The sequence below is a fragment of the Bactrocera dorsalis genome, chromosome 6 (assembly GCF_023373825.1).
Source record: "Bactrocera dorsalis isolate Fly_Bdor chromosome 6, ASM2337382v1, whole genome shotgun sequence".
NCBI lineage: Eukaryota > Metazoa > Arthropoda > Insecta > Diptera > Tephritidae > Bactrocera > Bactrocera dorsalis.
In genome coordinates, this window is record NC_064308.1 from 32,108,512 (window position 1) to 32,135,061 (window position 26,550).

The 26,550-nt window shown below is 36.8% G+C and overlaps 1 protein-coding gene and 1 long non-coding RNA gene across 15 annotated transcripts in view; one reads left to right on the plus strand and one right to left on the minus strand.

Moving 5' to 3' along the window:
- Positions 1–26,550, minus strand: part of LOC105234143 (probable serine/threonine-protein kinase DDB_G0276461) — a 412,380-nt gene that overhangs the window by 160,892 nt on the left and 224,938 nt on the right. For all 14 annotated transcript variants that reach the window (XR_007423251.1, XR_007423250.1, XR_007423248.1 and 11 more), the window contains one exon: positions 9,495–9,923. Coding sequence is in view for 10 of the 14 variants with exons in the window: in XM_049460456.1 (XP_049316413.1) it covers positions 9,495–9,923 (429 nt within the window). In the remaining 4 variants the exon portion in view is untranslated. The remainder of the gene's footprint in view (positions 1–9,494; positions 9,924–26,550) is intronic.
- On the plus strand, positions 19,402–25,610 carry LOC125779587 (uncharacterized). Its single transcript, XR_007423363.1, has 3 exons — positions 19,402–19,416; positions 25,046–25,240; positions 25,317–25,610. It is a non-coding gene; the product is annotated as an uncharacterized LOC125779587 (long non-coding RNA).

A 26,550-nucleotide genomic window follows, 5' to 3' on the forward strand; every position in this document is an offset into this window, starting at 1 on the left:
CTGAGGGACTTTCCATAATATCACACGCTGATGATTGCACGATATTGACGTCGGGCAATGGAATCGATGGCATGTGTTAAGAATTAAACAGGGGTTTCCGCAGGGTAGTGTCCTCTCCCCGTTACTGTTTATGTTATACATCTCGAAAATCCCACAGCCACCAGAGGCGGTATCCACAACCTCGTACGCTGATGATTGTATTGACGTCGGGCAATGGAATCGATGGCATGTGTTCAAAAGTAACACGGAACCTTACACTTTCCCCCACCAAATCCACAGCGACCATATTTTATGAGGGCGAAGAAGAAAACATAATTGTCCATAGTGCCAAAAGAAAATCTCAAAAAGGGTAATAAGAAACCGATTGAAAGACGCATGTCATTAGTGGTCGAACCATCATAAAGGAGGCTCTTACAACAAGAGGGTAAGTAAGTGAATTTTATGTGATTTTTTTTTTAATAATTTGCAAATAATTACTTCATTTATTTTTAGAGCATTGGAAATCCGAATGAATTGGAAAAAGCAACAGCAGCAATACCATCAGAAGCAGCAAATATCAATTGTTAAGTATGTGAAAAAAAGTGTGTGTACTTTGAAATTGGACTGCGCAGTCCAATATAATACGCAAAAATAAATACATACATACATATGTATGTATTTTATGCGTTTAAGTCGGCTTGCACAATCCAATATAATAAGTGAAAAGAAATGTTTGTTTTATATTTTAAATGATCAAATAATATTTATCTTTTCTTTCACAGTAAATTCTATTTGTATTTAATACATTTTATTTTTTCAGATAATATTAATCTTTTCTTTCAGATATTATTATCATTTTATGCATCTAATCTTTCTTTTTCCTTTAGATATTACAAATTCAATGTAATTATTATTTATGCTCAGGTTTTAATAACCTTTATTTTATTTCAGGTATTTGTCTTTTATAATCCTTTTTCACTCTTTTATTTTCAGCTATTAATAATTCTTTTCTTTAATTAATCTTTTTTCAGATGAAATTATTTCTTTAAATTAAATATACTTTTATTTATACAATGTTAGCGTTAGTAAAAAAAACTTTCTTTGAAATTTGAAGAAATTTTTAAAGTAGGAATCAAAAAATGCAACCCTGCATCAGCCGTCGATTGGCGATATTAGATCAGGACAGATATACTTTTTTATATGACACTGCTAAATGAGCGCAAAAAAAGATGTATGATCACAAGTATACGTACGTGTGAGGGGAAAAGTAGGTAGAATCTTTACGCGGCCTATGGCGAACTACCCACATGTTTACCCACTGATTATCTGGACTTTTACCCGCTCATGGTTGGCAGGGTATACATCAGTGGTCGGCATTTCATAGCAAAATTTTGCAAACTAACTTCACACGTACGCTTACGCTCTATCGTTCAGTCGTTGTCGAGCCATCAACGAATTAACATCACGCAAGACTATAGCGCAAAACGAAATATGCCCTGCGAGAAATATTCTATGGTTCTAAATGCCTTTGATGCCATGCAATGCCTTTTATGTTCGAAGTCTTTTAAAGATAATAGGGAATATATCCTCAAAAGACAATTTGTTAATTTTCATTATAGTATTAATTAATAATTAAAATTGCTTAATTTTAATTCCAATTTCTCACTGGGCTACTTTTTTTTCGTGCTCACCAGCACAGTGACAGATCCTCTCATGCCGACCACTGGTATACATTCATTTATATGCAACACACATACATATGTATATGAGGCACTTATGCATTTATATGCAATACGCATGCATTCCAGAAATATATTATAATAGTATAAACATATTTACTTAGGTTTGGGCAATTGATTAGAAATGCACTTATGCACATGAAAGCAATCCCAAACCATACAGCATAAACAATGCGATAACATACATGTATTGCATTGTACAGTTAAAAACAACCCCATGTGGTGTGCTGTCCATACACATACATATATTTAGTTAGATAAGTAAGACTTCAAAAATAGTTTATAAGGCTTATTAATTTAAAAATAAAATTAGAATGAAAGATTTCTCACTCGTCAAAAGACTTGTTCATTTCCCCCAACCAGTGGTAAGGTTGACAAAATCTTTATTGAGTTTTAAACACTTCCCTTAGTCACAATGTATCCAATATAAAGATAAACGAAGTTCCGGGTGACTTTGTACTCCATATATCGCCCAATATGGGAGTTATCTCAATGAAAATGAGCCAGCATGTTTTATTCATAGCAGTGTATCTTTATACCAAAAATTAATAAATTTTAGCGAAAACTTGACGTAGCCCCCATATAACTAATACAATATAAGGCTTTTCGAACATCCGACTGACTTTACTCTATAAGAATAGTTATTCAGTACGTGACATGTAAACAGTTTGTGGTGTTGGGAAAAAGAGATAAAATTTGGTCGATACTACCCCAAATTCCATATACTACATTCAATGTTTTTCGTTTTTCTAAGAAACTTTAGGTGTCTGTCAGCATATGAGTTATATGAATGGTATGTATAATATATATACATACATATGTATAATATATATACATATAATATAATATATATACATTGTATATGTTTATAGAATTGCTTGGATTTCAATCCTCAGGTTGACCTTATACATGTTAAGGCATTTCCCTGGCTTTGAAATTTGCACCCGAACTTAGCCCTTTCTTACTTGTTTTCTTTTGTTTTTGATAAATGCCGGTAAGTATAGAGATTATAATTTTAGCACACTCCACGTCACGTATATAAAATATATACTATGTTTACGCACTTAGTCCCTGCTCGGGCGCCATGAAAATAAACCTAAAAATATAATATAATAAAATAAAACTAAAAATTTGCAAATCATCACCTTAAAGGAGAACTTCCTTTCTTTATAACACAAAACAACTCTGCGATTCATCTCAAAGGAGCCTCCATAAATTGAGAATCATAAGTTTACAAAGTGACATAAAAAAATTGTCTTTTAGAGGAAACCTACGACTTTATAACGCAATACAACTCTGCGACCTCACAGCAATGGGACCCTTTAGAGATTGATAACTTAAAAGAGTATCTATATATTAATTTTTCGATTTAAACATTTATTTAATATAAATTCCCAATGTTACAAAATTAGTAATCCGGAATATATTATTATTCAGAATATTATTAAACCAGCTACGGAAATAATAACGGACCAGACAATAAACCCAAGGCAAGCAGGGAACTTATCAGCACTTAACATAGTACAAGTCGTGGTTAAGTGTTTAAGAGATTTTTCCGGCGAACCCAAAGAATTCGCTTCTTGGAAAAAAGTGTGGAAAAAATTTTAAGATTATATGGAGCGGAAATAGGGACACCTCGTTATTTTGGCATATTACATTCAATATAAGGAACAAAATAACAAAGAATGTATCTTTAGGATCTTATAATACTCCGCTCAAACTATCATAATACGCACTACGCAGACTAAAGATACAGTAGTACATTAGTGGTACAAATGTCTTCCCTTTTCCAAGGAAAGAAGTCGATAAACGAATTTTATCACGAAGTGATCTCATCTTTCCTTAATATTTTACAAAACTGTCTGCCTTGACATAGTTAAAGAATCCTTAAATATATTAACTAAAACCTATTGCGATAAATATTTAGACACTTCTGTAAGAGGTTTGAATGGCGAACTTCCTAAATTACTTGTTGAAAAAAAGGGTGCGCTGACCTACCAGATCACGTGGGATTTCAGACATGGTGTCAAAGAGAAAGATGCTCAGTATGCTTTGACATTTCATCATGAATAGACTTACTAACGAGCAACGCTTGCAAATCAATGAATTTTATTACCAAAATCAGTGTTCGGTTCGAAATGTGTTTTATCGACAAATTTTGTTCAGCGATGAGGCTCATTTCTGGTTGAATGGCTACGTAAATAAGCAAAATTGCCGCATTTGGGGTGAAGAGCAACCAGAAGCCGTTCAAGAACTGCCCATGCATCCCGAAAAATGCACTGTTTGGTGTGGTTTGTACGCTGGTGGAATCATTGGACCGTATTTTTTCAAAGATGCTGTTGGACGCAACGTTACGGTGAATGGCGATCGCTATCGTTCGATGCTAACAAACTTTTTGTTGCCAAAAATGGAAGAACTGAACTTGGTTGACATGTGGTTTCAACAAGATGGCGCTACATGCCACACAGCTCGCGATTCTATGGCCATTTTGAGGGAAAACTTCGGACAACAATTCATCTCAAGAAATGGACCCGTAAGTTGGCCACCAAGATCATGCGATTTAACGCCTTTAGACTATTTTTTGTGGGGCTACGTCAAGTCTAAAGTCTACAGAAATAAGCCAGCAACTATTCCAGCTTTGGAAGACAACATTTCCGAAGAAATTCGGGCTATTCCGGCCGAAATGCTCGAAAAAGTTGCCCAAAATTGGACTTTCCGAATGGACCACCTAAGACGCAGCCGCGGTCAACATTTAAATGAAATTATCTTCAAAAAGTAAATGTCATGAACCAATCTAACGTTTCAAATAAAGAACCGATGAGATTTTGCAAATTTTATGCGTTTTTTTTTTAAAAAAGTTATCAAGCTCTTAAAAAATCACCCTTTAGTTGAAAAGTATCATATTTTGTCAATACATTTCGTTGCAGTCGTATATCACATTGCGTCATACCAAATAGTGTTGAAAATGTGAGATTTTAAGCAATTCGGTGAAGTTGAAAAAAGTCAAAAATGAGTGCAAATAATGAAGAAATTCGCTATATTTTGAAATTTTTGTATAAAAAAGGGAAAAATGCCACGCAAGCCACCAAGTTTGTGAAGTTTATGGAGACGATGCTGTATCAGTTCGTGTAGCACAATAATACAACAGTTCGCCCGCTTCCGTTCTGGAAATTTCGATGAGAAAGATGCACCTCGCTCTCGTCGACCTATCATTGACAATGTCGATAAAATTATGGAAAAGATTAAGAAACTCAAATCGATGCTTGGGTACCAAACGAATTGTCTGTGAAAAATTTAATGGACCGAATTAACATTTGCGATTCTTTGCTGATACGAAATGAAATCGAACCATCTCTGAAGCGAACGGTAACAGGAGACAAAAAGTGGATCAAATACGACAATAATGTGCGAAAAAGATCAAAACTAAATGTCGCAAAGCCAGGATTGACGCATTGAAAGGTTATGCTGAGTGTTTGTGGGATTGAAGAGGAATCATCCGCTATGAGCTGCTCCAGCGTGGTCGAACGATTTATTCTACATTCTCGAGGGTTTGAAAAATGGTTTAAATTTTTTTTAAGTGAAAGTTTTCATTTATGCCGAAAATGATAATATCGGCTTAAGATATGGGTAGTATCTAGAATATACTGGTGTGTTGTGTGTTAGTTCTTATTTCGGCTTTTCCTACTTGGTGTATATTAGCTTTTCGTAGAGCAAAATATAATTCGTTAGCCTAAAAAGTGGATATATGAAAATTCTATTGTATCTCTGTTTGTAATGTCGCCTTGAGAAGTATATTGGTTATAATATAGAGTAGTCGAAAAAGTCTTTTCGTATTTCTAATCAAACTTCAACTTATTTTCTTTTATATTTATAATGAACCAAATGCGTACCATTTTGGTCGACAATTTGTTGCCATACAAGTATTTCCGAAATAGACTTTATTCCATTAGAATAAACCTTTTCTGGTTTTTCGGCGAAAAACTGCGAAAAGTAATTTTCACAGCCTTCTCTAGAAACCAACTTTACACTCTGTTAAGGGAGTTCTGCATTGACCGAAACAAAAGGTTGTCCGATGGTGCAACGTCAGAGCTATATGGTAGATGCATCAAAATTTCTTAGCCAAGCCTCCAAGTTTTTGCCGAATTATGAAATTGTCGTCCTAATGGAAGACGAAGTCCTTACTGTTGATCAATTCTGGTAATTTTTTTTCGACTGCTTGCTTCAGTCTCTCAGTTGTTGACAGTAAAATATAGAATAAATCGTTCGACCAGGCTGGAGCAGCTCATAGCGGATGATTCCTCTCCAATCCCACAAACACTCAGCATAACCTTTCAAGGCGTCAATCCTGGCTTTGCGACATTTAGTTTTGATCTTTTGCGCACATTATTGTCGTATTTGATCCACTTTTTGTCTCCTGTTACCGTTCGCTTCTGAGATGGTTCGATTTCATTTCGTATCAGCAAAGAATCGCAAATGTTAATTCGGTCCATTAAATTTTTCACAGCAATTCGTTTGGTACCCAAACATCGATTTAAGTTCCTTAATCTTTTCCATAATTTTATGGACATTTTCAATGATAGGTCGACGAGAGCGAGGTGCATCTTTCACATTGAAATTTCCAGAACGGAAGCGGGCGAACTATTGTATTATTGTGCTACACGAACTGATACAGCATCGTCTCCGTAAACTTCACAAACTTGGTGGCTAGCGTGGCATTTTTCCTTTTTTTATGCAAAAATTTAAAAATTTTTCATGTGTTCTTCACACAAACAAAATTTAAAAGTATGTGACACAACGCGGAATATATTCACCTTTAATATAATTCGAAAATTCATACCATTTTAAAGATATTGAATTTTTTGTCCCCAACCGCTCTTAAAAAGGGCGGCACATCCATCGTTGCGTAATGCGCTTATGCTCTTCTTGCGGCACTGATGTCAGTAGCTTACGAGCGCACTGCGCAACTATGGATGTGCCATACGTTATGCTAAGCGCAGGGTTTTGGAACCCGCCACGTAAAAAACACTCAAAATGAAAAATAACTACTAGTCTCGGATGACAGACCCTCCTTTTGCTGACGACCACAACGATTTGAGGGAATGCACCTGGAATGTCCGCTTCCTTAATAGGGAAGATGCCGCTGCCCAGCTGGTTTATGTCCTCGTGAAAATTAAGGCTGACATCACCGCCGTCCAATAAATGCGATGGACGGGACAGGGACTGGAGCTTGTAGGTCCTTGCGAGGTCCTTCCACGTCTCGGTGGAAGAGAAGGACGATGTGACCAAAGCTGCTTTCTATGAGCGCTTGGAGCGCACCTATGACAGCTGCCCCTGCCACGATGTCAAAATCGTGCTTGGCTACTTTAACACCAGGGTGGGCAAAGAAGGTATTTTTGGCGAAACAATCGCTAAATTCAGCCTACACGAGGAAACATCCTCAAATGGGTTGAGGCCGATCGACTTCGCCGGGGCCCGAAATTTGGCTATCTGTATTACTAGATTCCAGCACAAGAAAATACATCCAGCCACATGGCTGTCTCCGGATCGAAAAGTCACCAACCAGATCGATGAGGTTGTGATAAACGGAAGAGACGTCTCCAGTGTTCTAGTCCGCGGTCCTAACGTCGACTCGGACCACTATCTTGTTGCAGCCAAGATTCGCACCCGTCACTGTGTAGCAAAAAACTCACGTCAACAAGTACAAGGAATGTTCGACGTCGAGAAGCTGCAATCACAACAGACAGCCGAAGGATTTTCTACTCGACTTGCTCTCCTGCTCTCTGAGAGCACTCGTCAACAACTTGTTATAAAGGAACTGTGGGACGGCATTTCAAACTCCTTACGCACAGCTGCAACTGAAACCATTGGTTTTCGGAAAATGGAAAAGAACAGTGCCGTGTCGCAGCGGAGAGAAAACAAACTGCCATTCTCACAACGTTACGATCGACCACAACATGTGAGGGATGGGATGGATACCGAGAGCTGGAGAAGGAATCGAAACGTATTTGCAGACAGAAAAAGGAAGAGACCGAAATGTGTGAGTATGAATAGCTTGATGAGCTGGCTGACAGTGGTAATGCTCGAAAATTCTACAAAAAAATGCGGCGACTAACAGAAGGTTTGAGGACCGGAGCATACTCCTGTAGAACCCCCCAAGGTGATCTAGCAACAGATGCCCAGAGCATTCTAAAATTATGGAGGGAACAGTTCTGCAGCCTGCTGAAAAGGCAGTGAACGTACAACGCCAGGAGAAGGCGAACCCGATTCTCCAATCGATGACGATGGAGCAGACGTTCCATTGCTCGACCATGAGGAAGTTCGAATAGTAATTACCCGCCTGAGATCAACGAAGCAGCCGATTTATTCAAACAAGGCGGCGAAGAGCTGATAAGGAGTATGCATCAGTTCCATTGTAAAATATGGTCGGATTAAAGCATGCCCAATGACTGGAATTTAAGTGTGCTCTGCTCGTTGATCAACACTAAAAGCTCCGTCAGAATCGGGAAGGTCCTCTCCGAGCCGTTCGATACCAAACGAGGTTTCAGACAAGACGGCTCTCTTTCGTGTGACTTCTTCAACCTTTTTCTGGAGAAAATAATTCGAGCTGCAGAACTAAACGGAGAAGGTGCAATCTTCTATAAGAGTGTACAGCTGCTGGTTTACGCCGATAATATTAATAACATTGGCCTGAACAACCTCGCCGTATTACTTTCTGCAGAATGGATAAGGAAGCGAAGCAAATGAGTCTGTTAGTGAACGAGGGCAAGACGAAATATCGAAATGTCATCAAACAAACAGTCGACGTACTCGCGACTAACTTTGAAGTTGTAGATAATTTCGTCTATTTAGGAACCAGCATCGAAACCAAAAACAACGTCAACCTCGAAATCCTTCGCAAGATATCTCTTGCCAACAGGTGGTACTTTGGACTAAGAAGGCAATTAAGAAGTAAAGTCCTCTCTCGACGAACAAAAACAAAACTCTATGAGTCACTCATTATTGCCGTCCTACTATATAGTACAGAGGCATGAACGATGACAACTGGTAAGTCGACGTTGCGAGTTTTCGAGAGAAAGGTTCTGCGAAAGATTTATGGTCCTTTCCGGATTGGCCACGGCGAATATCGCATTCAATGGAACGATGAGATGTATGAGATATACGACGACATTAGCATAGTTCAGCAAATTAAAAGACAGCGGCTATGTTGGCTAGTAGGTCATGTTGTCCGAATGGGAGGAGCAGAGGAAGAGGAAGACTTCCACTCCCTTGGAAAGACCAGGTTGGAGAAGGACCTGACTTCGCTTGGAATCTCCAAGTGGCGCCGCTTTGCGAAAAGAAGAAACGACTGTCTCGTTGTTTTTAACTCGGCTATAATAGCGTAAGCGGTTTCCACACCAGTAAAGAAGTGAAGAGAAGCTTTAGTGATTTGGAAAATATGTATGTACATGCAGCTTATTACAAGGCGGGGCCTCGCCCACTTTTAAAAATTTAAATGCATGCTCCCCTAATGCATCAGTTGTGTAATATAAAAGCAATACTTGCCAAACTTTCTGAAATAAGTAGAGGAAGTTTTTACGAATGCAGGTACATATAACTACTATATACTGTTCAATAAGAATATATCAACAATGGAATTATAGATTGTTACATATGTACATATATAAAGGGAGTGTGGTCGTAAGAAGGATAAAGTTAATATTTTTGGTAGTTTCTGCATATAAAATTTTAATGTTTTAAATATAACTTGAAATGTATGTAACAGTATGGTATACTTGCTTTTGACCATTGGTGATCTCTTTAAGAACGGCTGCACGTGCGGCCAACTCTTCTGCCCTGCGCTGTTGCGTTAGTTCCTTGGCGCGCTCCGTCCAAATCAGTTCTTTCAAACGTTGGAAACTTCCTTGAACATTCACAGAGTTCGGGCTTCCACCATTACCCGCATTAGTTGCTGCATTATTAGAACCCACGTGACGATATTTTAACGGACGACGAGAGCTACCACCGGCGCCGTGATAAGAGGGTGTTCCTTTCGTTTCAGCACCGTAGATGCGGGAAGACGAACCACCGAAGTTACTTCCATCAACACCGTAATGTCGCTGATGTTGACCGATATTTACACGTTGGGGCATAATGGGTTCTCTGCTAATCACTCGGCCGAAAACTGGTGACCGAGACCGATCGTTGTATCGGGGCAAAATACGCACTCTGTAAAAAAATATATCAAATATACTAGAAGACCCAGATACGCATTAGCATTCAAAAAAATAAACTAGTGTGTAAATTTTAAACTGACATTGAAGATGTGACACCAAGCTAAAATCGAATGTTAAATTTCATTTGATATAAATTTAATAAAAAGTTCGAAACAAATAATTGATTCACAAAGTTATTAATTGATGATATTAAGCATTTAATATTATGAAAGAGGTAGGTAAGGTTAACCTTTGTTTTACTCTCGCAAAAGGTTGCTACAAAGTATAATGGTTTTGTTCACCTAACATCTAAGCATTATAGATATAGGGTTAGGTATATAAGTTAACATAAGCTGCCCTTTATCAACAATAAAGTCCGCGCGTGGCCTGAGTCAGCGAATCCACATTCTCACTCTGGCAGCTAGCAGTCAACATAGTCAACAACAAAGTCCGCGCGTGGCCTGAGTCAGCGAATTCACATTTCCACGCTGACAGGTAAGGCACAGCGGTAGCGGCAAACTGCCAACGCAAGCGTCGGCGTCTCCACAACAACTGAGACAAGGTGCAGGTTTAAGCCATTTACAGCCGGTTTCACGAAACTGATTTAAGTGAAAATTAATTTATTTCAGTTTCACCATTTGACTTAATTTGTATTTAAATGGTCACCCTTTGCCATTTAAATATTAATTAAATACTGTCATATGCAACTATGTTAACGTTTTCCAATCAGCTGATTTGCAAGTAGCAGAAGATAAATACTTATATTGTAAAAAATGGAATCTGACGACGAAAGTGATATGGAGTGCGAGGTTTTAATAAATATATTTATAAATCGTCGCTCTCGTATAATGAGGGAAAGAAAAAATGCACTAGGCTTAGCAAAGTAGAAATGTCACTTGATGAAAAATTCTTGCTTCGAGCTACACTCTCCATTTTTATTAATCAGTACAATTTATTTGTTTACATAAATCAGCTGTTATTCTTACTAACATCCCTGCTTTGTCATTTTTGGGTTGCCAATTATGAATAATGGTGAAACGCTGCAAACTTAAGTGCAAAGTTAAATAAAAATCAAAATTAAAATTAAATGAAAGTTAATTTTCAATTAGAAAATTTCGTGAAACCGGCTGTTAGAATGTAAGTTTAGTTTTAAACAGAGAACTCATCAGACAGGATGGTCTGATCAAGAAATCAATAATTACAAAAAACAAGACGGTTATTTGTAATTGGCGCCCAACTATATGGGAATAAAAGAAACTAAAGTTCGCTAAAAAATAGTAAAAACTATTCGGGAACAAAAATTAAAGTTCGATAAAAAATAGTAAAAACTATTCGGAAATAAAAAGCTCGATAAAAAATAGGAAAAAACTATTCGGGAATAATTGTACGGACCATCAAGGAGGAGACGTCACAAAAAAAGGAATCACGGACCAAAGGGGATCGAAAATTTCTACAAAAATTAAACAATAGAATTAAGATTCAAAAATATGTAAGTAGAGTGCAAAAAATATAGTATGTTGAATTGCTCTAATAAAAAAAGTAGATAAAAAAGAAAACTTGTGTTAAATATAACTGTAAATCTTTGCACGAGTTTTTGAGAAATAAATTTTGCGCAGGCCAGCTTATTGGTATCGGTTTTACTTCAAGCTCATGAGTGATCAGGACCTGGACAAAATATTTGAGAGACTTAACGGAATAGAAGTTAGTAAAAAACAGTGCAACAATAGGATAATACTGAAAATTGGTGGACAGAATATAGAGTGGCAGACAAAAGACAAGAATTGGCGCTGGAACCAGACCAATTAAGGGCATTAGTGGAAAGTGCAGTTTGTAGTGCACTTGCCACTCAAAGAGAAAATTTCGAACAAAAGCTTGTAATTATTAATCAACGACTAAATGACGTTAAAATCGCCATCAATGTTGCAATCATTAGGAATAAAGTTAAAGGCCCGGCCGACATGGTTCTGGCCTCATTTAATAGCGTTCTAAAATTTAGGGCCATAATTAATCGACTCGATTTTAGTTATTCCGACAAACGACCAATTTACTTGATCGAACAGGAGACGTCAACTCTCCGTCAAGGAAGTTTGTCACTACTACAATATTACGACGAGGTAGAGAAAAAGTTAACCCTTTTAACTAACAAATCGATAATGACTTACGAAAAATCAATTGCTGCATCACTGAACGAAAAATACAGAATGGATGCATTACGCGTATTTATTTCAGGGACTAAGAAACCCCTTAGTGATGTGTTATTCTCAACCCGGCCTAAAGATCTACCTTCGACTCTAGCGTTAGCACAGGAGGTGGAATCTAACCATGAGCGATACCAGTTCGCAAGCACATATGCCAGGAGCCTGGAAGACAAATCCCAAAGGCTAAATATAGAGCAATCTAGGCAAAAAGGTACAAGTAGTAGATATCAGACGAATGACATGTATCTTGCGAAAAATCCCCATTTTAACAGAACGCGGGACTTCAACAGCAGGACTCCGCCGAAACTAGAGCCAGTACAGCCAATGGACGTTGATACCTCGCAACGCTTCAGAGAACCTTCAGCACAACAGAAAAATAGTGGATACTCATCTCGATATTCTAATAATCAAAATCAAAGATACGGACAGACAGTGAAGAGACCAAGTAATGATTCTGCAAAATTCACAGGACCAAAACAACAACGGGTTAACTACCTGCCAAACGTAAATTCTACTTCTAATCAAGAAGATACGACGTATCATGAGGTAGCAAACTCAGAGGCCTCATCAATCGAAGACGACCTTACTGAACCTAACCAGTTAAATTTTTTAGACAGGACTCCTTGCTACCGTTCATTGAAAGAACAGTTGCAGGGAGAAAACTAAAATTATTGATTGATACGGGGGCATCAAAGAACTATATAAAGCCTCTAAAAGTGCTTAAGCACATAGCACCTGTCGAAAATTCTTTCTTGGTAAAGTCAATCCATGGCTTTACTCACATTAAAGAAAAATGCACGGTAAACCTTTTCGACACAAACAGTACCTTTTTTATTCTCCCGTCTCTTTCAACGTTCGACGGAATAGTAGGTCTGGATTTGCTAACGCAAACAAACGCAACAATAGATCTAAAATCAAAAAAAATAATAACTAATAATGGCTCAGAAGAAATAAAGTTTTTAAAGTGTGCAAATGTGAATTTCACACGAGTAGAGGACATAGAAGTCCCCGAGATTGTAAGGGGCAAATTTCAGAAAATGGTGAAAAATTTATTACGCGTTTTTTCTGATCCTAATGAGGCCCTTCTAAGCTATACCCTTATTCAATGGGTGTAGCGGAATTCGTGAATACTGAAATTCGCGATTTACTAAGAAATGCCGAAAATCCGACCGTCTAGGTCACCATACAACAACCCAATATGGGTTGTAGATAAAAAAGGAATGGACGCACAAGGCAATGTGAAGAAACGTCTTGTAACAGACTTCAGAAAATTAAACGAAAAAACCATCGATGACAAATATCCCATCCCCAATGTAACCGTAATACTATCGAATCTAGGAAAGGCCAAGTATTTCACAACACTCGACCTGAAATCGGGCTTCCACCAAATAACTCTCGCAGAATCCGATAGGGAAAAGACCGCTTTCTCGGTAGGCAACGGAAAATACGAATTCTGCAGGCTTCCTTTTGGATTGAAGAATGCGCCCAGCATTTTTCAAAGGGCTATTGACGACGTACTGAGAGAACAAATAGGAAAGTCCTGTTACGTTTACGTCGATGACGTTATTATCTTTTCAGAAACCGAAGAAAAACATGTCGAGCATATCGAGTGGGTGTTAAAGAGGTTACATGAAGCTAATATGAGAATTTCGCGCGAGAAATCACAATTTTTTAAGGAAAGCGTTGAATACTTAGGCTTTGTTTTGTCTAGGGGAGGCATTAAAACGAGCCGCAGCAAAGTAGATGCTATACATAACTACGAGAAGCCCGCTACTCTTTTCAATGTCAGATCCTTTCTAGGTTTAGCAAGCTACTATCGTTGCTTTATTAAGGACTTTGCGGCAATAGCAAAGCCTTTAACAGATATTTTAAAAGGAGAAAACGGCAAGGTTAGCGCCACACAATCGAAAAAGATTAAAGTGGAATTAGACGAAAAACAATCACTTGCTTTTAACAAATTGAAGGAATTCCTTACATCGGAGGATGTTATGTTACTCTACCCAGACTTCAGGAAGCCATTTGATCTAACGACAGACGCTTCATCTTTGGGTATAGGGGCAGTACTGTCACAAGACAATAGGCCAATCACCTTTATTTCAAGGACTTTGAAAGATCGTGAAAAAAACTTTGCAACTAACGAACGCGAGTTACTTGCCATAGTCTGGGCCCTAAAAAGCCTTAGAATCTATCTCTATGGCGTTAAAAATTTAAACATTTTTACAAACCATCAGCCACTTACGTTTGCGGTTTCAGACCGAAACCCAAATGCCAAAATTAAACGCTGGAAAGCGTTTATCGACGAGCACAACGCTAAAATTTTTTACAAACCGGGCAAGGAAAATCATGTTGCTGACGCGCTATTACGACAGAACATCCACGCTCTAGAGGAGGATGCCCAATCAGATTTGGCTACAGTCCACAGCGAAATGTCACTATCCTATACGATAGAAGGAACTGAGAAACCATTAAATTGCTTGTGAAACCAAATCGTTTTAGAAGAAGCAGACATGACTTTAAGACGGAATTTCATATACTTTGGCAATAAAACTCGTCATATAATTCAATTTACAAATAGGAAGCACCTTGTTGAGGAGATAAAAATAGCTGTAAACCCAAATGTGGTAATTGCCATACATTGCGATCTACCAACATTGGCTAGCATACAAGATGAATTAGTAAGGAGTTTTTCGTCAACAAAGTTTTGGCACAGATGACAAATTTGGCGAATGAAGTTGTCGCGAATTGTAGGATCTGTGGTAAGGCCAAATACGACAGACACCCACGTAAGCAGGAACATGGTGTAACTCCAATCCCCTCCTATACCGGGGAAATGTTGCACATTGATATCTTTTCGACAGATAAAAAGTACTTTCTTACCTGTCTGGACAAATTCTCAAAATTTGCGGTGGTGCAGCCTATACCTTCTCGAACAATTGTGGATGTAAAGGTCCCAATCATTCAGTTAATGAATATATTTCCAAACACAAAAACAATTTATTGTGATAATGAAGCTTCTCTAAATTCTGAAACGATAACCACATTGTTGAGGAATAGTTTTGGTGTGGACATCGTAAACGCACCACCCCTTCATAGCACCTCGAACGGGCAGGTTGAACGCCTCCATAGTACACTTTTGGAGATAGCCAGATGTTTGAAACTGGACAGAAAAATTAACGAGACGACAGACCTCATATTAATGGCAACAACTAAATACAATCGAACGATTCACTCGGTGACCAATATGAAACCAATCGAAATACTTCACGCCAACCCACCCGAACTGAGGAATGAGATAACCATGAAAATAATGAAGGCTCAATAAGTACAAATGGATAGGAATAACCCCTCCAGACGGAATAGAGTATTCGGCGTGGGGGAAAGAGTATTGGTAAAGACTAACAGACGACTCGGAAATAAATTAACCCCTTATATGTTGAGGAGGAAGTTGAAGCAGACTTGGGAACCACGGTTCTCATAAAAGGGAGGGTGGTCCACAAGGACAACCTAAAGTAAGGGAAAATTCTTAGCATATTTTAGAATTCTTTAAATAGCATAGGGTAAATTATTTAAGCTTCTTTCACACTATCTTTCAGGATACTGATTGCGATACTTCTTATTCAGACGACGACGGCAAAATTGACCGACTATTCGACTTCCGACTACATACCGATTCAGGATGGTGACGCGACGATTTGGGAGGAATTTGGCTATCTAAGGCATACAACTAATTTTACAGTATACAAGGGAATAGTTGAGGAAACCAAAGGCTTAACAACGCAATTCCCTCTATCCCATATGAGAATGTTACTCGACGCAGACATTGCACATATAAAGGTGCTTCTGACAACACTGGACATCCATCACAGGCAGGCTAGGAGCATTAACGTTTTGGGTACTGCCCTAAAGGTTATCGCAGGTACGCCTGACTTTGACGATTTCGAAAACTTAAAGTTCCGACAACAGGAACTCGAAGACTCAGAGCGACATCAGGTAGGAATAAACACAAGGATACAAGAAAAGATAAATGAACTGACGGAAACGGTTAACCACATCATTAAAAACTCAAAAGCTGGACAGATCGACACTGGTCATTTGTATGAAATGTTGCTTGCAAGAAAGAGGATCATTATAAATGAAATTGAAACTTTAATTTCAACTACTACCCTTGCAAAGATAGGGATAATAAATCCCATGTTGTTAAACTCAAATGATATAAAAAACATTATTGAAATGCACTCTACAAACACAACTATCACTGATTTAATGGAGGTATCATATATTAAGGTTCTATTAGACGGTAATCTTCTACATTTTATTATCAAATATCCCAAGCCAGTACTAGTCTGTAAGAGAATTATTATTTTTCCTGTCCAACACAACGGAACAATCCTGCACCTTGGGAATGACAACAATGTTGCCGCTTGTCATAATCAAATTTTGGCGATTGGAAATTGCAGCGCAACGCTCACATCAACGTTTTGCAAAAAATTACAACATCCAACGTGCGCGCAGCAGCTTCATTCTGGTAATGTTGCCCACTGCAGCACTCGCCCTAGCCACCTTGAACCAATTATGGTGGCCGATGATGGCAAAATCATCATTAATGATAATACCGCTTTAGTCAAGACTACCGCAGACACCGAGAAGACCATAAAGGGAACTTATTTACTTTCCTTCGAAAATGAGATTCAAATTAATGGATCCTACTTCAAAAACGTAAACGGCATGTTTAAAAAATTACCAGGATCAGCAACGACGCCGCTCCTCAATATCACCAGTCATCAAGAGATTTTGAGTCTTCCATACCTTCACAAGATAAGTATGGAAAACCTGCGTATTATCGGGAAAATCGAAGGGAAGACTATGATGGGACCAACGATATCAGGTCTCACTAGCATTGTCATACTAATTACCTGTTACGGTCTAATTAAACTATACCGAGAGCGAAAAAGAAGACTCAAATCCCAGAATCTTCAGAACGTCATAAACAATCTTAAGAAGTCCGTGGACGGCCTTCATTTAGAAGGGGAGGAGTTAACATAAGCTGCCCTTTATCAACAATAAAGTCCGCGCGTGGCCTGAGTCAGCGAATCCACATTCTCACTCTGGCAGCTAGCAGTCAACATAGTCAACAACAAAGTCCGCGCGTGGCCTGAGTCAGCGAATTCACATTCCCACGCTGACAGGTAAGGCACAGCGGTAGCGGCAAACTGCCAACGCAAGCGTCGGCGTCGTATCCGCTGCAATAACTCCACAACAACTGAGACAAGGTGCAGGTTTAAGACATTTAGAATATAAGTTTAGTTTTAAATAGAGAACTCATCAGACAGGATAGTCTGATCAATAAAGCAATAATAACAAAAAACAAGACGGTTATTTGTAATTTATACATATGTACATATAAATGAAATGCCGTTCGGCCGTGGATTCAGACCAATGATGCGCCAAAAAACACATTTAATCAAAGAATTTTTTAAAAATGGAAGATATGGATGGATGATTTTTTCTCTTTATGGTAAAGAATGCGAGGGCCAATAAATATATCGTTTTAAAAATTTACACAAATGTGTTTAAGAACCTTGGTGAACATCAATGCCTTTGTACCGAAAATATTAGTCAATTTGTGAGATATGTCATTAAGATTTTGGGGAGAATATTTCTCTGACATTAAAGTACTCTTGTAACAAAAATGTATAAGATCGGCTCTATAAGTCTCCTAATCCTTATATACTAAACACTTCAAACTTCCAGTCAACTTTTTAGCAATCGGTAAATCTGTCAGGTTCATTAATAAAATTCATTCGGTTGAATGGCGAAAATGTATGGAATCAGTTCACGAATTACCTGTTCCCCAATATATTACAAAAAATGATTTTCGTTATTCTAGCAGACTTCACAAAATTGTATGGAAACAATGTCTCGAGTATACTTGAGTAATGATAAAAGTTTATACAGTTATCAGAGGAACTTCCGCCTTTCCAGATGACTTTGAACTTTTATGTTTTTTTTTTTAATATAAATATCTCGGACACGAAGTAAAATGTAATATAAAACATAATGAGTTTATATCCTAGAATTAGTCAAAGTTTGCTAATTTATTGTCCGATATACATATGCAAAGCCTGCCCGAAACTCTTATATTAGGAATATGGTAGCTAGACACAAGTGGCATTATTATCAGAGTTTCAATAATAGGCGTGTTTTAATTAACCATCATAAGTTAATAGCTGCATCATTGAGAAATAAAATGCATTTAGCATATTGTATATTTTCGAAAAAGGTTTATTTCTACTTTGACATCGAACTCTTCTTAAAGAAACTCACTATGGAAGGCGAGAAAACTTTAAGCCACCAGTAAGACCGCTCAGACAAAAAACTAGAGCTTGGACCTGCTCTGAAGAAGAAAATGAACATTTTTTGTGGATCATATTTGCGTAGTATTTCAACCACACACGAAAGTGAACAATTTCTCGATTCCTCAAGCTTAAAATCAAATTGGTTATTGGGTACAAATTCAAACCTTTTGGAGCTCTATATGTATGTTACACATCTATTGCCAGGGTACAGTAACTTTTTTTATGCACATCTGAATATGGATTATACTGGTTGTTGTTAGTGAACAAGACGGCTTTTTGGGACACACCATGTAAAACCGGCAATGCTTTTATAATATCGCGATAGAAAATCGCATTGGCGAATGCATCGCCAGGTATTGTGGCTTACTTTTACCTTTATAACAAACCAAACAGAAAATGGAACATAAAAAATAGCGGAATAGCTACAGTGTTAACTGGTGCATTAAAGTGAATGAGCAAAAGTATAAGCATGCCAAATTAACTGTAAAAAAGGAAACATGCTCATCACTGGAATAAAACAATTTAATTCCTTAAACAAATGAAGTTTAATACCTTAAATACCTCAAACTTAGAACCACCAGCTTAAATTGGTTATTGGGTAAAATTTCAAACCTGTACTTGGACCATAAAATCCTTCATACAATTCAGTCATAAAGCTTATATGGATGTATGGTATATAATTACGGGTCTCTGCTGCCGGGATTAGTATTCTTAAAATACAACAGGGGTATTCTCTTGCTCTGGCAAAACCCTTGCATGGTGCACGATTTGCAGAAATTTCCTCTTGGTGCAACGGTACACACACGCAGAAAATTATTTGCAATGGCTATAAAATATGTCAGACCCAAAACTATGTTTATTTTCGCGCAATGACACGTAAAACTATAATGGCAACCCTGTTTTAGCTTCATTTTACATAAAGACATATTACGACTTTAAATTGATGAGGAAGGTAAGTTTCAAATAGATTTTATAATTCTACTTAAACTCAACATCTTTTTGTAGTTTCTTTGTAAAGAAGAAATTTAAATTTTCACATTTCCAATTTAAAGATGCCGAAAAAATTTTAGAGAAAAATTTGCTGACTCTTTAATTGATGAAGTTGCTGAAGAAATTATAGACGTTGAAGTTAAGAAATATTTTTATGGGAAATTTCAACCAATAACAATTTACTTCTAGAAATTGAAAGTGATAATGATGTTGTGAATGCAGTTTTAAATGAAATTTATCTGTTGTTATGGAATGTCGTCGAGAATTTTACGGAACGGACGGAGACTGCCAAATGTTAAGAGTAGATAGAGACCAATAGAAGATGCTTATTGATTTCATAAAATATAGTGAGGAATTCAACAAAGCGCAATTTCTCTTTTTCCCATTCCAATTGAATTTTAATCATTTCTTTTCGCTGGGTTTGGAAAGTAACCAGATTTTTTTTTTAATTTTTCTTTATTTATTGGATCTGTTTGGTAAAGCCTAATAATAAGTATGCAAATCTGAAATCTATTTAAAACTAAAGAAGCTGAAGAATGTGGCTGAGCTTTTTTGCTAGAACGTTGTTCTCTAGCAGGCTGGCAGATCACTTCCTTTTAAACGTGTTTAATTGCAGGAATTTACCAAGGTATTAGCCAATGGGTTTGAATGTTAGCGAAGTTTAGAAATATATCTCATTCTGCTGTCCTCTATCTCCTTCTTTATCATAGGAATAATCAAGATCATTATGAATGTTTTTATTAACCATGTACCATGGGTCACGCGTGATTGTTCTTAGCATTTTAGATTGGAACCTTTGTATTACATCAATGTTGGTTGCACAGGTCGTACTCCACAGTGGAATGCCATATATCCAAATCGGTTTTATGATTGCATTGTATAAGAGCACTTTGTTGTCTAGGCTAAGTTCAGAATTTTTGTTTAAAAGCCAATTTAAATGTGGTGCTCTTAACTTCATTCAAGTTATTTTCCTCGTTATATGTTTTCGCCACGCGAGTCTTCGATCCAGGTGAATCCCAACATAAGTTACTTCATACGCTTGGGGTACTAGAACATTGTTCATTTTAACTGTCCGACACGTTTCTGGTCTTAACGAGAATGTAACACGCATTTATGCTCATAAAGATTTATACGCCAGTCGGCTAGCCATTCTTCGACAAAAGTTAAGTGCTGATCTAATACACTTGATGCTCTGATGGAGAATTTGTTACGGGTTACTAGAGCTGTGTCATCCGCGAAAGTGGATGTCAATACGTTAATAGCTGTTGGAATGTCTGTTGTATATATTATGCACAGAGTTGGGCCTAGCATGCTACTCTGAGCTACACCAGCCCTTATTACTCCTTCTTCTGATATGAAGTCTGCTACTTTAATAGTAAATTTCCAGTTTCTTAAAGTTTTATGCAATTTGTAAGGTAAAACTTTTTGGATTTTATTGACTTATCGAACGCCTGAGCTACATCTAGAATAATAGGGGAACAGTGCTCGAATGCCTTATTGGTTTGGTTGGTAATTCTATTTAATTGCTCTGCAGTGCCAAGTTTAGCACGAAAACCGAGTTGGTGCGTTGGTATTATTATATATTATTTACGTGGAGGAAAGGAGTCATCATTGATAGTAACACTTTTTCAAATATTGAAGAAATACAGGGTAAGAGACTTAATAGTATGTTATGTCTTTACAATGTCTTTACCAGGTTTATCTATCATGATGATCTGTGACTTTTTCCACGAAACTGGATAGTATCCGAAACCAAGAATTGCATTTAAGAGCAAGGAGAGCACTTTTAGAGCAATATTTGGTATTTGGTCAGTTATCATTTTTGGAGTAATATTATCGTGTCCTGATGCCTTTTTTGAATTTAGCTGTCTTATGATTCTAGTAACTTCAGAATTAGAAGTCCTTAGACAAGGTTGGCAACTTAAAATTGTTTTTCGGGAAAATGGGTTGAAATACCTTTTCTAGGTTATTTGCCAAGCAATTTGCCTTTTCCTCATCACTATGTGCCCAATTACCATTCAATTGTCTAACAGGCATGTTGGAATCTACTGGTGGCTTAAAAGACTTTTGGGCTTTTCAAAGAGAGCTTTACTTGCTAGAATTTGGACACAGTTTCTTCATATAATTTTCAGTGTTGCGTTTTCTCATTTACAAATTTTTCTATTTCATTATTAGTGATCTTTCTAAAACCAACTGGTTTGTTGTCTCTTTTTGGTGTTGCCAATACAGCTGCATTAGTTATTACGTCATTAATTTCTCTTATATTTTCATCAATGTCTCTTCCTGTATTTATTTTGCAATCAATATTGATGTGGGTGCTGATATATTTTCTATACTTCGACCAGTTAGTTTTATGAGATATTAGAGAAACTTTTGACTCAAATATCATGGGTTGTTCGTAAAACTTTATTAGTACAGGAGAATGATCAGATGATAAGTCTGTACATGTATAAGCTGTCTTAGGCGATCCATTTATATTTTTGACTACAGCAAAATCTATTAAGTCCTGTGCCCCAGTACGTGTGTTTTGCGTTTTAATCTCCACCTGCTAGAAATCTTTGATCTAGCGTTCCAAAAAAGTCTTTAAATTCCTTATCTGTAATTTTAAAACGAGGCGGACAGTATTTAGCCGTAAGGTTTAAGTCACAATCCCGATTTTTTGGGGATATTGTTGTAGCTGGTAACACTGACGTGCCTCCATGGGCTTTTCCATCCGTATGATTTGTAACATAGAGTCTAAATCCCGGTATATTGAAATAATTTTTATTTATTAGATGAGTTTTTGATATAAGCATCACATCTATATTTTTTCAGACAGAAATCTAATAATCTCTAATTTATGTTGGCTGACGACGTTAGCATTTGGTATACAGATATTTAGTATGCTCATTTTTTTCTTAATAAATTTTGCAGCATTTGATTTTGTGATTTTATTAAATTTTGGATCATGTTTGGCATGGTACACATAAATTGTGTCATACACTGTGTTAGATTTATAATCATAGTTGCAATACCTCCATTTAGAGGATTTTGCGGCAGTTGCATTTGTACAGTGTTGCCTTTCACTACATTTGCATAGCTTCCTTGCTTATTATTATTGTTAAAATTAATACGATTTGAACTTTTATCTGAGGTTGCTATAATTTCATTACGGGGTGTTTGTAACATTTGGTTACGACGTGCATGACAATATCGATTTCAAATCTTTATATACCTGTAGTTATCAGAGTGATTTCCTCCACAATTGCTGCATTTTTTATTTAAATCGTATTTCCCTGCATTTAAAAGTGGGATGTAAATCACTGCGTACCACACAAACACTCCGTAGAGTGCAATATGGTTTGGTATGCCCATATTCTTGGCAGTTGGTTATTGTACCGTACCGTACTTTTATGTGGTTCTTCAACAGTTACTCTGCGATGCAGCAAATATTTCAAATTATACGAGTTATAGGATGTGTTTATTTTTTTAAGTTGATTAGAGTTTGTCAACAATTTAATCTTAAACATTGGCTATATTACTTTGTTTCTGTTTGATATATTTATGTACAACAGTTTTAATACCAAAACCGCAGTCTTCCAATGCTTCTTTGACTTCACTAGAGTCTACGGCGGACTCTATACTCTTAATTACAACAACTAGCCTCTTAGAGCTCTTCAGTTGATACGAATAGTTCTTGTTTTTATTTGACAAAAATTTAACAATTTCTGTAAAACTTTTTTCAGTATAGGACTGAATTTTTGTTTCATCTATATTGCCTTTTTTCAAAGGCACTATATGAAAATTATTAGTACCTACAATTTCACTTAGCAACAAGAGCATTAATGCTACGCTCGCGCAAATATATTGCAGGGGGTTTGGCATTCACGACTATGGTGGTACCCTTCGCATCGTCGTCTGAACCATTGCTTAGTAAGGCAAATCTGTTGCCAATGCAGTTGTACGTTTTGCTCCCAAAATAACGCGGATTTATTAAAATTAGGGTACATCTGCAGCACTTTGCCTGAAACATAAACATGTGACAAATTTCTTCACATTCGTTTACACTTACCTTCAACATCCGCCATTGGACTCAGGCTCGGAAAGGCCTGTTCCTAATGTTTTCGACAATCGCTTGCTTTTTTTAAAAGAGGTCGAATTACCTCCCTTGTGGCGTATATGCCGGTTTTTTCTATTAGATATTTCTCAAAAAAATTGTGCTTTCGGTACCTATAAATAATAAAATTATTGTAAAAGAAATGAAGGAATGGGTTAAAATGTATTGCAGTGACAACGAAGTGCTTTTGGATAAAAACTGCGAATAAATGCTCCAAGCAAAAATTTTATCTTTTCAATTACGTCTACTTCTGGAGCTTCCTGCAAAAAGTCCAATACATTTTTGATTTCACTTACTTTCCATTTTTTCTTTGGCTTTTCTCTTTTTTTTTACAAGTTTTTCCCATTTTTATTCTGACAATTTGCAAATCAATATTGCAAGCCATACAATGTCGTTTTAGTGTTGTTTCTTTGAAGGGGCGTAGCAAGTGCATCCCTGTACATTTTGTTAGTGTAAAGCAGAACTATGCTCGGTAGTTTTCACATGCACGGATGCAAGACCATTTGCACCACATTCTGAATTGCTCCACAGAGATCTTGAAATACCACTGGTAAACAAAGAAGTGACAAATACCTGTCGAAGCTGCAAAATCATCTTAATCCCCAGCAAAATTAAATTTCTAAAACTGATCGATAGGCTTAAATTATGTAATATTCAATAAATAATTATTTGATTTAAAAAAAATAAATATTTTCGAATTGTGTTGGCAATTCGCGCAAGAACTGTCAACTAATATTCAATTTATTTCTAAACTTTAAGAAAACGTAAGTTTCAATTTTTAATTTGTAAACGTTTATTATTATATTATGCATTTGTATGATATGGATATATATTAGGGTGTGTCATTCTGAGGCAACCTTTTTTTTCAACTGAAAAACAAGCTCAAAACTTTCGAAAATGTGTAAAAAAAAGTCACTCAAAAGATGAGCTCTTAGTATTAATATTAAGAGGTGGCTATTTCAAATTTTCTGTTTTCCATATAAATTACATGGAAAAAAATCATTTTTTTTGTGGTGGTTATTGTACGGAGGTTTTAATGTGCACGCGACGGCGGCCAGTAGGGATGGTAAAATCGATTCCGGTTCTACTCGAGAATCGAGTTTTCTCGTAAAATAATCGATTTTTCGAATGTCAAGAACCGGTTCTTAATCAACTACGACTACTGAAAATCGATTTTTAAAAATCGATTATTTAACGAGAAAACTCGATTCTCGAGCAGAATCGGAATCGAGTTTACCATCCCTACTGGCCGCCGTCGCGTGCACATTAAAACCTCCGCACAATAACCACCACAAAAAAAATGATTTTTTTTTCCATGTAATTTATATGGAAAACAGAAAATTTGAAATAGCCACCTCTTAATACTAATACTAAGAGCTCATCTTTTGAGTGACTTTTTTTACAAATTTTCTAAAGTTTTGAGCCTGTTTTCAGTTGAAAAAAAAGGTTGCCTCAGAATGACACACCCTAATATATATGGATACTTTTTTTCTAGAATGCTGAAACTCATCCCTCCTTTAGTTATAGCATTTAAGCAGTAGGACCGTTTTGGCCTTTGCCTCGATCATACCTTGCATATTGCCGCATATAAAAGAAAAGGACAAAATTTTCGGCGAGAGTTGCTTGGTGTCCAACGAACACAAAATTATTTTCGGAACAGACTCTTAACATGCTCTTACCAAAATATAAGGTAAGTTAAAATCATTTTTTCTTTATGTATTGTCCCTATTTAATTAGCAAATTTCTGTTCGTTCTTCGTTATCCAGATAATGTTCCAAGTATATCCGGGCAAAGTCAGCAACTATGTGAGCATTTTCAAATGCCTAGCAAAGTCATTGCTCTTCCATCTCTTAGATAGGGGTGCAAGGGAAAAATATTTTGCAAAAAAAACTGTTGGTAAAGAGAAAAATTCCGAAGAATCGCAGAAATTCCAAGGCAAAATATAAAAATGTGATAGGAGAATTGATGAAAAAATGAAGTGAATAAAATGAAATTGAACAAAAAAAAGCTAAAGCTAGAGAAAAAAAGTCAAACTTCTCGAAAAATTCTTTGATAATAAATAAAAAAGAACAGTTGATTTTATAACTAAATTATATTTTTTATTAATATTTATGTACATATGTGTGTTCACAAGGCAGGTAAATAAAATACAAATATCTAAGATAAAATATAATCCTAAATAGTGTATGTACAGACGTACGTATATCAATATGCGTATTTACCATACACACTAAGGTGTGTCATTCTGAGGCAACCTTTTTTTTCAACAGAAAAACAGACTCAAAACTTTCGAAAATGTGTAAAAAAAGTCACTCAAAAGATGAGCTCCTAATATTAATATTAAGAGGTGCCTATTTCAAATTTTCTGTTTTCCATATAAATTACATGGAAAAAAAATCATTTTTTTGTGGTGGTTATTGTGCGGAGGTTTTATATGTGCCCCGATGGCTGCCAGTAGGGATGGTAAACTCGATCCCGATTCTACTCGAAAATCGAGTTTTCTCGTAAAATAACCGATTTTTCAGAATCGATCTCCAGTAGTCGAAGTCGATTAAGAATCGGTTCTTGACATTCGAAAAATCGATTATTTTACGAGAAAACTCGATGTTCGCTGCACTTCGTTTGGGGGGAATACTTACCCTTGGATTATGTATCCCTTTGTGGGTCTAATTAAGTGAAATATTTATAAAAAACAATGTAGTATTTTTTATTTGGATGTATTTCCCTTTGCGGGCGAGACTTCTGAATTTAAATTCAAATTTACACGTATAATTAGCTAGGTATAATTCCTTGAACACTGTTCACTTTCACACACTGTTCACGGCACACACACACACGCGACCGGATGGGGGATTCCAACGTTGGATTAGACCTTTATGCAGTTCAAAACTGGCAGATTGACGATGCACGAATTGGCGGGACGTGTGTCTGGTGTTCAAATGGGCGACGCGGTGCACGAATTGGCGAGACGTGTGTCTTGTGTTCAAAATGGCGAGGCGG